Here is a 14,086-nt window from a genome sequence, read left to right as displayed (position 1 = left end):
CAAGAGCCCCTTGGCAGAGGAGGGAAAGGTGTGCTGTTGGCAAAATTGGCTTTTTTATGTTGGAGTGAAGCCAGAAATCTGATAGGTGTTTTAATTTGTGAAACTATAGAAAGAGTTTGGAAATGCGCAGGTCCTTTCTGAAGTAAGAATGTGCAGTTCTGCAGTATCCTATTTATGTTAGATCATTTCATATATATGTGAGTGCTGTTTAGTTATGACTTTGTTTCTTCTACGAATATTTTTGCGAATAGAGGATGGCACAACTATTGTGATACATACACTTCCAGAGAGCAGTGCATCAGGAATGCACATATATATCACCGGGACAGCCAAGCTGCAGTTTCATAAGGCATCTAAGAAGATACCCAAAAATGTTTGGACCCCTGACGCTTAGTCCTGTTAAACAACAGGCCAGTCTTCAGCAAGTAAAATTGGGTAGTCACAAGAAAAATATTTGTTCCAACTTGATAGTGCCACTTAATTCTGCAGTACTGATTTACAATTGAATAAGTAGTATAATAGTATGATTGCCTGTTCTCGGCCCGTGAGTTCTCATTGTTTACATCCAGGTAACTATTTGGCATCATTGGACGAGATTCCCATAGAGTGACAGCATCCAGTACTACTTTTGTCAGTTTCCTTTAGGTATTACTCCAGTATTATACCTTTACCAATGTCTTCATAAAGCAGGCATTATTTTCTATTCCTCTGCAGTGTGCAACTGTGCAATAGATAGGGAATGCAGATAATCACCTCTACTTGATGTCCAAAATAGAGAAAGAGTCCTTGAAAGCACATCTTCTGGAATTTTGAGTGCATGGGTTGTTGTAAATACCAAACAAAACATATATCAAGAACCTTGCATTGATCATTGATAGATCGTTATTGTAACGGAACTTTATCCTTTAGCTTTAAACTTTTTAAAATGTATTTAGTTTTCTGTACTGCTGACTTAACATTGCAGGCTGCAGTGCTCTGTACAACATATAGTTAAAATTTATAATTTACGGTATAGGATGCAATTTACAGCGATATTGCTTTAAAAACATGCATGGTCCAAAACTGTAGGAATATACCATTACTACATAAGAGCAGTATAACCACATGCTTATGTAGTTACATTGCATTTGTGCTGTGTATAAAGATACATTTACCACGCATGGCTTTACCACACATTTAATTGATAAGTACTGGGTAAGTATTTGACATGTATGGGGTCTTGGGTTAGAAAAATTAGAGTAAAAAGTAAAAAGTAGTTTAATTATAAATTGTATAAGTACTGGGAATGGGGATTAAAATAAAGAGTAATTAAGATGTGTTTTAGATAAATATGTACTAAATAAAAATGGGTTTGGGTGCTTTCCTCCTAAAAAATAAAGAGTAATTAATTTATGTGTGGGGTAAATATTAGTATTAAAAAAAGGGAGGTCAAGAATAAATAGTAGCATTACTATGATATGTTATTATGTACTGGGTAATAATGGGTTGTGGTGTATTAATGCTCAAGCATTACGTTTAATGTTATTTTAAATATATTTGATATATTTTAGTTTAAAACATTTTTAAAAAGTAAGTCGCTGAAAAAAATGATTTAAAATTGGTCAAATATATATTAGGAGTGGGATGTAGGGTTTGTAGAGAATAAGCTGGCAATGTATTAACACCAAGGTATTTATTTTGCTGTTTTAAAATAACTATTTAAAAAAAAATACAATTATGTATTCATTATTTTTCAAATAGATGTATATTTATTTTAATTTATGAACATTATTTTTAGGAGTAGATTGTACATCTTTAGCTGGGACCTCCTTCAATAGCTATCCAGCCTTGTAGATCCCTTGTCTGTTACAGCCTGCATTAAGTTGAACTCCCTAGTTTTTACAATTTATTTGCCTTATATGCTGCAAACAGTGTTCTGATGCATACATCTTCCTGCAGATTTATCACCTCCACAATATTTCTCAGGCATATCACTAGTTTTGGGAAAGCTTTTCCTTGCTCTAGTTTTTGAGCACCACTTAATGATGCCGTACAGGTCTAGCTGTAACTTTAGTAGCAGAAGCTGGCCAGTGGAATTATGTAATTCTGCTGCCCCTGCATTTCTTTTCGTATAATTATGGATTTGCCACATTTTCCAAAGACTCAGTGAGGTGCCACCTCGCTGGTCTGAGGCCCCCATTTGGGTGAAGGTTTGCGTTGGGCCCTTTATATGCCTTAGCGCAGTGTCTGCACATCAGTGTGTTTGAGCTGTAGGTGGTCTGCTCTGCCTTGTATGCATTTCTTCAATATCAGTGAGTGGCATTCCGCCAACAACTCCATTGTCTTTTTCAACCGAAAGAGCTGTGTAGAGTTGTGGGCTATGTTGGGATGCAGTTTGTGTATGGCATTGGGCACACTTTAAGTAAAATTGTCCCAGTGGTGACCCATCTGGCAAGACTGAGAAAGCGACCATTCTCAGTCTTCTTTCGCCTGGAACCACATGTGGAAACTTTACCACAAAGTGACAGTGATCTTCCCCAGGCTGATGTGTCCACTTGAGGATTGTTTCACCATGGGCCTAGAACAAGAATTCTCAGTTTGTGTATAACACATCCTTCAGTTTGGTTCCCTAGGAGGACACCATCAGCTTCTGCTGGTCTCATGACCTATTGTTTGAGTTTTCACTGATTCTGCGTCTGTCAAAAATCCTACAGAATGTGCTGGATAATCAATCCAAATTGGTTTAAATTGCCCTGGCTTAGGTATTGAGTATCTGGTTCTTCGATCTTTTGGCACTCAGAATTCAGCTCGCTTTCTCTTCCGCAGAGGGCAGACCTGCTCTTGTTGCAGGATGGCCAGGTCCTCCACTCCAAATGCTGCAGCTGCTTGCATCAAAATTGAGCTAAACCCGCTAGTCCTTTTGCCTCCATGACAAATTTGGAAGCGTCATCTGAAACCACCATGAAATCCATTTCTGCAGGCTACAGGAACACATTTGTACAATGATGTGGTTCATAAAGCTTGTATAACTTTAAATCACACATTTTTGATGTTGCGTTTATTACACAGTTCTTGCACATCTGGTGCTTGGAGTGATTGACAGTCAAGGGGTTACCAGGTTGCAAGTTTTCTGAAGAGTTTGCTTCTCTTGTTTCTTCCCACTTTATTCATTGTTCCTTAGTAGGAATCGAATCTTGTGTTCACTTTCTTGATGGCATCTCCCTTTGAGCCAAAGCATAGGTGTCCAGTGTAACTTTTTTTTTAAAGATAGCATTATTAGTTGGAATAACCTCTGCACGTAGGGTCAGAGGATTTCAGGGCTTTTCAGTTCATCCACATTTCAATGTTTTAATACCCATACAAATTGGTCCTTTGTGCCTTCCTGGCTTTGCTCAGGGTGGTTTCATCTTTTCATATGACCTATTCTGTCACTATTCCAATATTTCCCCTCCCCCCCCCAAATCCCACTAAGGTGTGACTGATTGTACAAATTAGATTTCAGCCATACTGTCTCGTAATTCATCAACCACACTTGACTGGATTTAGTGAATGATCTGTTCTTTGTTGGCTTTGCCGGAGGTAAGAAGGGCAAGGTGGTGACCAGTTGTACTATATCACGTTGGGTCATCCTATGCATCATTATTTAATATGCCTTGACCAAGAAGCACCTTTTGGAAGTAGTTGTGGCTATCCCACTAGGGCCATTGCTGCTTCCTCGGCACTCAACCGAGGGGGTATAGTAGTTGAGATTTGCTGGGAGGCCACAAGGTCATCCCTTCTTTCTTTTGCTAAACATTACTGCCTCACAGCCCAAAGAAGTAGTGGCTGATACTTTGCCAGGGTTATGCTGCATGATATCCTTGGTTAATCGGCACTGTTTATTCTCACCTCCAGGAGGGTATTGCTTTAGGATTTTTTTAAAGTTGAGGAATCAATAGGAAGATGTATTCATCAGAAGTGAAAGATACTTACTTTAGGTATCAGTATTTTTGGTGAATCCATAATCTTTCTTTAGATGATTCACTGGCCTCCTTCCTCTGTATATAATAATGTCCAAAGGTATGCAAAAGTGTTTGTGTTGTTGTTCTTGATATTGTTTAATGTTCTGTTGGTTCTTTGGTACCTCACTGGGGCATGGAAAAAATCAAAAACTTAAGTCTGTGTGTTTTTGAGCTGCTGCTGTGTATAGCTTTTCCGGACTCAACTGACATCTGGAGACTATTTTAAGGAGGAGGTATCTGCGGGAAAAATATGTATCCACCATAAATATTGCCACAATAAGTAACATTTACTTTGCACTTAGTATGTTGGTTGCTTCAAGAGGTAAGATTACAACTAGTCAGATTTATTCTGCATATGTTATCAGCTGTAGGGTGGAGTCAAATTACCATTGTCTTTCGCAACCTCTCCCTTTTCTTGTTTTAAGGAACTCACGGCATATCATGCAGTAAAACCTATAAATATACCCTGGCCATGCTTGTCTTTTATGCCTTTTTAAACACTATGTTTCCCTCTGCTGTTTCTGCTACTACTCCACCAGTTGTCACTAATAGGATTTGCTCCCTTTTAACAGTTAAGGACGCAGAGGGCCACTAGCGCTGCAAAGATGCAGGACCATATACCTAGGGTCTTTTTCGTTGTATCAACATGTTGAGCAGAAACCTGTTTGGCTCTGTGAGTGGAGGCGCTACTCTAGGGAAAGTTCTGGTGGGTTATCTTCTCCTCGTATGCAAACAATTTTTGTTGGCTTCTTTGGTTTCATGACCACTTGTTCTTTTCCCCCACCTAATCCCTAGCCTTGTTTTTAGCTGCACATGCAGTCTGAAAAATATCGATGTCAAGTAACTTATGAGGTGATTATTTTCAGGGTAGCTGACCAATTTGCAGCAAGTGCTCAATTCCCCCTTCTTTTCTGGTCATTCTGAATTGATTTGGAGGTATGTCTGCAAAACATAATTTCTTCTAGGAGGTGTTTTTATAAATTGAATGCATCATCAGTCATTGGTACCATATGATTGTGGGTCTTAATGGTGATGGTCTGGCAGATCTCCACTGTCCTCATTTGTAGATAGAACAACCTAATAGAGGTTGCCTATTACTCAAAACCTTGAAAGGATTTGGGACATAGTCCAGCATAATGCTCCCTCGGTCCTCCTCACAGGCATAGTAGTTAAATTATTGGAAAGTTTGTGAGAAGCCATCCCAAAGGCCATATGGTATAAAAAATTGCTAATGAGTCTCATGACTCAAAAGCGAAAACAAATCCAGGCAAACACTACCAGTATACAGCATGCAGAGGTCATTGCCTATTTTCTTTATTGTCACTTTTTCCATGTTCATCTGAGATGTGTACCTATATGTAAGAAAGTGGTTTATTAGTTGCGAAGAATGTGAGTCTTTCACAAGTAATACATCAGCAACTTTCCTTTTGGGAACCAAGTACACCCATTGCAGCACTTGAGTCTCTAGGTAATGAAGCAGAGCAGTCCAAGGACTACTCAGGGGAGGTGGTGTGGATTAGTACCCTGAGCTTACTGGTAATCAACAACTCACTCAATAAGTAATTCTTTATTTAGTGCTGAATACTACTGAATATTATGGATTAATGTACAAATATGTACAGTTAGGTAGATGGAAACTCCTTTGATGACACCCTCGGAACAGTTCATACCTACGGCAAGCCCTGAAACCTGTAATCACAAACCCTCCATCTATAAGAGGGTGTCACTATCAAAAAGGCGGACCCACTGGCTTTGTCAGTGTCTCACAGCATTAATGCAAAAGTAGAAACATGTTCTGAATCTTTGCAACATCACCGAAATCAATAGGGATGGTACCTTATTTCAGGAACCTTTATTAGCATATACAGCATTTCACTATCAGTGTCAACATTGTTAATAAATCATTGTTAATTCAGTTTAGTTTGTGCAAGTCTTTTTTTTCTTTTTAACAAATAAACAATGGCCCCTGCACTAAAGAATCAGTGTAAAAGCACACGCGTATCCTCACATGATTGTGTGTACTCAGCAAGAACCTCTTACACTATTTGTGCGGAGGCAGCCTTATTGTAAAAGACAGACACTGGCAGTTAGCACTCTGTCCATTTCCTCAGAAATTTCTGTGAGTGACAAAAACTGGGTGTTCAGAAGTTGTACGTGACTAACAAATCTAGCAAAGCCTTTTTTTCTTTTGAGGCCGTATGTAACATGCCCAATTTTCCAGAAACATTTTCCCTTCAATACGATCCACCATGGTGGTTCTAGTTTTGCCCAAAGACTATTAATGGATCCTTAGAAGCAGTTGCTGAATCTGCCTTTTAAGAGTAAAGCCACTTGTTTACCTTCAGGCTGGATGGTACATCCAAGAGCAAAGTTGAATGAATATCTGTCCATTCCATGAGAAATGCAGTGCTAGTTGCTGATTCATGCTCTCTGTAGCTAGTTTTCTATAAGCATGTGGATTTTTTTGGGTTACCAAATAAGCAGTTTTAGTGCTTTTCTGCAATGATGTGAATAACAGAGCCCACTAGAAAGCAGCTTGAATGTAAAACATTTTGACCTCTGAGTAGTCTAGACTGACCATTCATCTTAATGTGTTTTTTCCATAGAACTTTGTTGGGCACCACACTGCTAGTTGTGTTTTCTATTGTTTTTTCTCTACCCTTACTACCTGTGTTATCTTTTGCTCCTCTCTTCAGAAAACCATGGGGCCATCAAACTTAAACATCTCCCTTTTTTGTGTTTAGGTGAACCAATGGAGACCAGTCATTCAGAGGAGCCCGTGGAATACTTGAAATTGGCTCTGGAGGAATTAATGCCTCTAATTACAGAACCTAGCAGATTTGGAGGTATAGAAAAGGGAAACACCTTCAGAATGTCTCTTGACTTATGCATCTTTGGGATCCCTCAGCTTGCCATGTTGTACAGCATCTAGCGTAATAGAGCTGCCCTCTTTTTCTGAAAATCTTAAGAATGCCTCTGCCTGTCCTTTTTCTCATAAGTAGTTGTCCAGTGTGTCATGTGGTCCTCTGTCCCATGCGAAACTGAGTGTCTCACTCTTCTTCCTCTATTGTGCCACTATCTAGCATGCCTCACACACTACTTTATTCCTTTCCGTTATGTCTCTACAACTATTTATTACAAGCAAACCTAGTAACTGTCTCTCCTACTGTCTCATTCCTGCAGCAGTCCCAGCTCAGATAGCTGTCATCTCTGAAAGGCTTGGCGTGTTGTTCTGCAGAAGTGATGGTGATGTTACTGCCTTGAGTTTACCAATCAAGCTCGACTTTGTAGCCCCAAAAATTGACCATCTAGATTGCATGGTGAGTTTAGTATAAAAGTTCGGGAAGTGTAAATGAGACTCTGCTATTGCCTAAGGAGCTTTCATGGTAGTGCACTTTATAAACTGTGCTAGGCCATCTTGTTTCCACTTTCCCAGTAAGAGAGCCCTCATTACACAAGACAGGAGTCTTCTGTTATGCAAGTGATAGTAATGTGGGATTTTAAGTCATCAAACGATAATCTAATAACTCCTCACATTTCTGTCGAGAATTGCCTTGGACCTTTGAGTTCTTGATGGTGCTGATAATCTGAGGACCACTGGCTAATATATAACCTATGGAGTCCCAAGAAAGTATCTAAAAACTTAAATGTAACAGCTGCCTGTCAACTGCAGGATTTTGTCTGGACCATCAGGAGCTGCAGGCCTTGGGTAGCATGAGAATTTTACCTATAATTTTAGGAGATCAAAGATGTTGCAGTGAACTCTGTAGGCATAGTGTGTTCTCTTGACCTAAGAAGCTGCAGTACAATATGTTGGATTCGAGAACCCAAATTATACTTGAGACCTAAAAAGTCACAGGTGATTTCCTGGTGCAGGAGGAGCTAGAAACACATTATCTGATGCGAACCCAAAGTTGTGATTTTTTCACAGCACATTTTGGGATGTTTAAAGGCAAACGTAACATCCCTTGTAAGACAGGCTGAGTGCTTGGTGCTGTACACTGATTCTTTTCCATCATTGCACAGTGAAACTGCATTATTTCTGCTTGTGCTCCATAATGCACTTAATAGGACAATATTCAAAAGAGGTGGGAAAGAAGTAGTATGTATTGTGGCTGTGAATACATTTCTTTCTCTTGTGTGAAATGCTCGATATATATATATATATTTTTTTTTTTAAAGCAAGGCAATGTGTTCATGTATGTGTTATCATCATATAGGGTTATGCACTTCATGCACTATCTTGTTCTTGATTGTTTCATTGCAGGTGGCTGATATGTTATTAAAATCCTTTTGCACGAATGTCATGGTGGCCTCCTCCTGGAACCCACCCGGAAGGTAAGCAATAGAATATTGTAGAAAAGTGCCCCTGTAGGCATGGTTGTAAACCCCCCACCCCAACACACTTTTTTCCTGATATTGGTGCTGACTTGACTGAGTGTGCTGGGATCCTGCTAACCATGCCCCAGCACCAGTGTTCTTTACCAAAAACTGTACCATTGCTCCCACGGTTGGCTCACCCCTGGCACACAGTTAAGTCCCTTGTAAAAGTATCCATGGTACCAAGGGCCCCGTGGACAGGAAAGGTCCCCAAGGACTGCAGCATGTATTATGCCACACCATTGCAGTGTGTGTGTGTTGGTGGGGAGAAAAAGACTGAGGGGGTATACCGAGTCTGGCGGTCTTGAGACCGCCAGACTCTGGGTGGCTATCGGACTGCCGCGGTAGTGGCGGTCCGATCCACCACATTCTGACCAAGGCTGAACCGCCGCTGTCAAACCGCCGACACCGCCAGGCTGCTGTCAGCCTGCAGCCTGGCGGTCCCGGTGGCTGTAATCCGAAGATTATAAGTCCCATTCTGCCAGCCTTTCCATGGCGGTTGGAATGGGGGTGCCTGGGGGCCACAGCACTGCCCATGCACTTGGCATTGGCAGTGCAGGGGCCCCCATGCACAGCCCCATTGCGCATTTCACTGCCTGAATTAGGGTAGTGAAATGCGTGACGGGTGCTGCTGCACCCGCTGCACCCCCACATTTGCTCCGGCTCGATTCCGTTAAGACCATCTTCACCGCACGGCCGGCGGACGGAAACATTGTTTCTGCCCGCCGGCCCTGCAGTGCACTTGTAATAGGGCCAGGCGGTGTCCTGGCTGCACTAGCGGTCAGGTGGCGGGTTAAGTTTGGTGGGCAGCCTCCGCCACCGACCAAAACTCAGAAGGACCACCAAATTCGATATGGCACCCCTCTCAGGGTGCTATGCCCACAAACCACAGCCTGTAGCATAGGTAATTCACCCCTCTAGCAAGCCTTACAGCCCTAAGGCAGGGTGCACTATACTACAGATGAGGGCATAGCTGCATGAGCAATATGCCCCTACAGTGTCTAAGTCTATTCTTAGACAATGTAAGTGCAGTGTGCCCACATAAAGTACATGGGCTGGGAGTTTGTCAATATGAACTCCACAGTTCCATAATGGCTTCACTGAAGTCTGGGAAGTTTGTTATCAAACTTCTCAGCACAATAAACCCACACTGCTGCCAGTGTTGGATTTATTGACAAATGTACCCAGAGGGCATCTTAGAGATGCCCCCTGTATTTTAGCCAAACTTGTAGTGCAGGACTGACAGGTCTGTGCCAGCCTGCCACTTCCAGCCAAGTTTCTGAACAGATGGGATGAGAGCCTTTGTGCGCTCTGTGGCCAGAAACAAAGCCTGCACTGGGTGGAGGTGCTTCACACCCCTACACCCCCCCTGCAGGAACTGTAACACCTGGCGGTGAGCCTCAAAGACTCAGGCCTCTTGTTACAATGCCCCAGCGTACTCCAGTTAGTGGAGATGCTTGCCCCAGGACAAAGCAATTCCAGACAAACCCCTCCTTGCAGAATCCTCAATCTTAGTTTTGGAGGACAGGGACCAATGGGGTTAGGTTTGTGCCCCCCTCCCCAAAGGGAATGGACACTGGAAAGGTGTAGTCAAATGGACAGTAGCCATTGGCAACTGCCCCCTGACCCCTGTAATGCCCCTAAGCCCAGGATTTAATGGCCTCCCTGATCCCAGCTCACCAGATTCCTGGTGACCTCAAGAAGACAACAAGAAGAAAGAAGGACTGCTAAGCTGACCCCCAGCAGAGAAGACTGAAGACACCAACTCGCTTGGCCTCAGCCAGGCCTTTCTCCAGCCTCTGAAGCCTTGATACAAAAAGACAATGCATCCCGCAGAACCAGCGACCTCTTAAAAGCCTCAAGAGGACTGCCTACACACCAGAGGACTAAGATCTCCTGTGGACCGCGGCCCTGTCCAGAAAGAAACTCTAGCAAAGGACTCCAGAACTGCCCAAAGATTTGCAAGTACTACCCAGTCTGCACCCGACACCCACAGCCCGTGTCCAGGTGGCCCACCGTTCCAGAGCAGGTCCACAGTTGAATCTGACCAATTGCCCACCCTGAGTTGACCCCTCCTGGTCACCACAACAAAGCCTGCAGCCTAAATCCGGAGGACCCCCCTCCCCCCAAGCAGCCCCTGCGAGAAAAACGAATGAAGATTCCATACTCCTAAAGGTACTCCTGCACCCACAGCCCCCTGGCCCTAGGAGTACCGACCACTGGTCCATTAATGTTATTCACCTTGTCCAGCCTGTGGTTTTCTGGAACGGACTCCCTGGACCTAGCCTGCAGCATCTTTGTGACCCCCAGGGTCCTGCTATTGAAAAGCATTGGGAGCCCGATGCTGTGTTTGCACCCTGTGGCCCCTGCGCTGCTGAGGGTGTGTGTTTGGTGCTGACCTGTGGCTCACCTAAACCCCCCCAGGACTGCCCACTGAAGACACAGGTACTTACCTGCAAGCAGCCCTGATTCTGAGTGCCCCAGTCTCCATAGGACTCCATTTTAAATCTTGCATCACCCTTGACTTCTGCACCTTGTTGCTGGTGGTGGGTGTTTGGGGTTAACTTGAACCTCAACCTGTGGACATCCTAACCCCCGGAGACTGGAACTGTAAGCCTTGTACTTACCTCAGAACCGTACTAATTTCCCTCCCCACCACCCCCCCCACCTCCCCAAAAAAAAACTGTTTCTAAAAATTGCAGTATCAACACTAAAATTGGTGTGCCAGAACTAAGGCCCTGAATGTGGAAGCCCTGTCCCTAGAAATCAGTTCGCAAGCAGGGAGGATGGGCGGGTCGGTAAGGAATCTGCAACTTCTGGGCATAAGTATCTGGCCTCCAGTCAGACTCCTACTTGGAGAGAATCCCCAAGGCAAGGGGCTGCAGATGCAGGGGGACCTTTGCGTGTCTGGAATCTTCACTAGATCCGGTCGTGGTCGGGGGGGGGGGCCTCTGGATTCAGGCTGCAGGCATAGTCCTGTTGGCCAGGAGGGGTTGACCTAGGGTGGAGTTGAGGTTGGAATCGCCTGGGGACCCTCTCTGGACCGGTGGGTCACCTGGACTTGGACTGTGGGCATCAGGTGCAGAGTGAGTAGGGCTCACCGTTATGGGACGGTTCTGGAGTCATTTTGGAAAGTTTCTTGTGAACAGGGCTGCTGCTCTCAGGAGTTCTTGGCCCTCTGCTGGGCTGGCAGTCCTCTTGGGGTTTGTAGAGGTTGCTGGTCCTGCAGGGCGCGTTGCGTTTTTGTAGCCAGGAGTCTTGAATCCGCAGACAGGCCGGTAGGGCTGGATGCAAGTCATTTGTCATCTGGAGTCTTCACTGTTGGGGTCGGCTTTGCATTTCTTCTTCTTTCTTCTTTTTTGAGGTCACCAGGAATCTGCTGAGCAAGGTTCAGGGGTGTCCCTAGACACTAGGGGACTTACAGGGGTCAGAGGGCAGTATCCAATAGCTACTGTTCCAGAGGGTGGCTACACCCTCCTTGTATCCACTCCCTTGGGTGTGGGGGGGGGCACATTTGCCTATTTGGCTATCCTACATCCTCCAAAGCAAGATGGAGGATTCTGCCAGGAGGGGGTAAATTCAGCTCTGGGTACCCTAGGGGTGGTCCCAGCTGAAGTGGTGACTCCTCCTTGTTTTTCCTATTTTTCCCACCAGACCTGCAGCCCGGTCCAGGGCGGCAGACATCTCCACTAGCTGGAGTGCCCTGGGGCAGTGTAACAAGAGGTAGGAGCCTCTGAGGCTCAATGCCAAGTGTTGCAGTTCCTGCCGCGGGGATGCGTGAAGCACCTCCATGCAGAGCAGGCTTTGTTCCTGACCCCAGAGAGCACAAAAGCTCTCACCCCTTGGGGTCAGAAACTTGTTTGTTTGTGGAAGGCTGGCACAGACTGGTCAGCCACACTCTAGTTTGGTGGGTACAATACAGGGGGCATCCCTAAGATGCCCTCTGTGTGCATTTTTCAGTAAATCCATCACAGGCATAAGTGTGGGATTTTTGAGCTGAGAAGTTTGATGCCAAACATCCCAGTCTTCAGTGGAGCCATCATGGAGCTGTGGAGTTTGTGATGACAAAATCCTAGCCCATTTACTCAATATGGCCACATTGCACTTAAAATGTCTAAGAATGGACTTAGACACTGCAGGGGCATACTGCTCGTGCAGCGGTGCCTTCATCTGTGGTTTAGTACACCCTGCCTTAGGGCTGCAACGTCTGCTACAGGGGTGACTTACCTATGCCACAGGCAGTGGTTTGTGGGCCTGGCACCCAGAGAGTGATGCCATGTTGACTTTACCTTTTTGTCCTCACCAACATACACAAGCTGAAATGGCAGTGTGCATGTGTTTGGTGAGGGATGCTATAGGGTAGCATAATCAATCAATCAATCAATCAGAGGATTTATAAAGCGCACTACTCACCCGTTGGGGGAGGGGTAAGCTACTGGTTGCAAAGCCCTGTCATGAGGCATTTCCTGAATATCAGGAGGTCCTGGGTCTGGCAAAGGTGGAGCGGTAGGGAGTTCCAGGTCTTGGCGGCGGTGGATGCGGGGGACGGAGGCGAGGGCGAGGCTGACGGAGCGAAGATAGCGGGTGGGGGTGTGGAAAGTGAGTCTGTCGTTGAGGTAGGCTGGGCCTGTGTTGTGGAGGGCTTTGTGGGTGTGGAGTTTGAAGGTGATCCTCTTCGATACTGGTAGCCAGTGTAGGTCTCTGAGGTGAGGGGAGATGTGGTTGCGGCGTGGGACGTCAAGAATGAGGCAGGCAGATGCGTTCTGGATTCTTTGCAGCTTCGTTTGGAGTTTGGCCATTGTTCCTGCATATAGAGCATTTCCGTAGTCCAATCGGCTGCTGACCAGGGCGTGGGTGACAGTTTTCCTGGTTTCAACGGGAATCCACTTGAAGATCTTGCGGAGCATGCGGAGAGTGTTGTAGCAGGAAGAGGAGATGGCGTTGACCTGCTGAGTCATGCTGAGTGTGGAGTCCAGGATGAATCCCAGGTTGCGTGAGTGGGTGGTGGGTGAGGGTGCAGTTCCTAGGGAGGTGGGCCACCAGGAGTCGTTCCATGCTGAGGGGTTGGCGCCAAAGATGAGGATCTCTGTCTTGTCTGTGTTTAACTTGAGGCAGCTTGATTCCATCCAGCTGGTGATGGCATGAAGTCCGTTGTGGAGGTTGTTCTTTATAGTTGTAGGGTCTTTCGTGAGGGAGAGGATCAGCTGAGTGTCGTCTGCGTAGGATACTATGTTGATGTGGTGGGTTCGTGCGATGTTGGCGAGCGGGGCCATGTAAACATTTAAAACCGTAGGGCTGAGAGACGATCTCTGGGGGATGCCACAGATGATCTTGGAGGCTTCTGACAGGAATGGTGGAAGGCGGACTCTCTGGGTTCTGCCGGCGAGAAATGACGAGATCCAGTCGAGAGCCTTGTCGCGGATTCCGGCGCTGTGGAGGCATGTGCTGAGAGTGTGATGAAATACAGTGTCGAAGGCTGCGGTCCAGGAGTATGAGTGCTGCTGTTTCTCCTTCGTCGAGCATAGTCCTGATGTCGTCTGTGGCAGCAATGAGTGCAGTCTCAGTGCTGTGATTTTTGCGGATTCCGGACTGGGAGGTGTCGAGCGCCTTGCTGTCTTCCAGGAACCGGGATAATTGGGCGTTCACGATTTTTTTGATGACCTTGGCTGGGAAGGGGAGGAGGGAGATTGGCAGGTAGTTCTTGGGGTCGTCTGGGTCTGCCTTGG

At 45.4% G+C, this 14,086-nt stretch overlaps 1 protein-coding gene across 1 annotated transcript in view; it reads left to right on the top strand.

Annotated features, from left to right (window-relative positions):
• Positions 1-14,086, top strand: part of FANCA (FA complementation group A) — a 701,003-nt gene that overhangs the window by 230,437 nt on the left and 456,480 nt on the right. The window contains exons 22-24 of the mRNA XM_069217268.1: positions 6,725-6,826; positions 7,164-7,300; positions 8,248-8,318. Of these exons, the coding sequence (XP_069073369.1) occupies positions 6,725-6,826; positions 7,164-7,300; positions 8,248-8,318 (310 nt within the window). The remainder of the gene's footprint in view (positions 1-6,724; positions 6,827-7,163; positions 7,301-8,247; positions 8,319-14,086) is intronic.

This window comes from Pleurodeles waltl, chromosome 12, assembly GCF_031143425.1.
Source record: "Pleurodeles waltl isolate 20211129_DDA chromosome 12, aPleWal1.hap1.20221129, whole genome shotgun sequence".
NCBI lineage: Eukaryota > Metazoa > Chordata > Amphibia > Caudata > Salamandridae > Pleurodeles > Pleurodeles waltl.
This window is presented reverse-complemented; position numbering and strand designations above follow the sequence as displayed.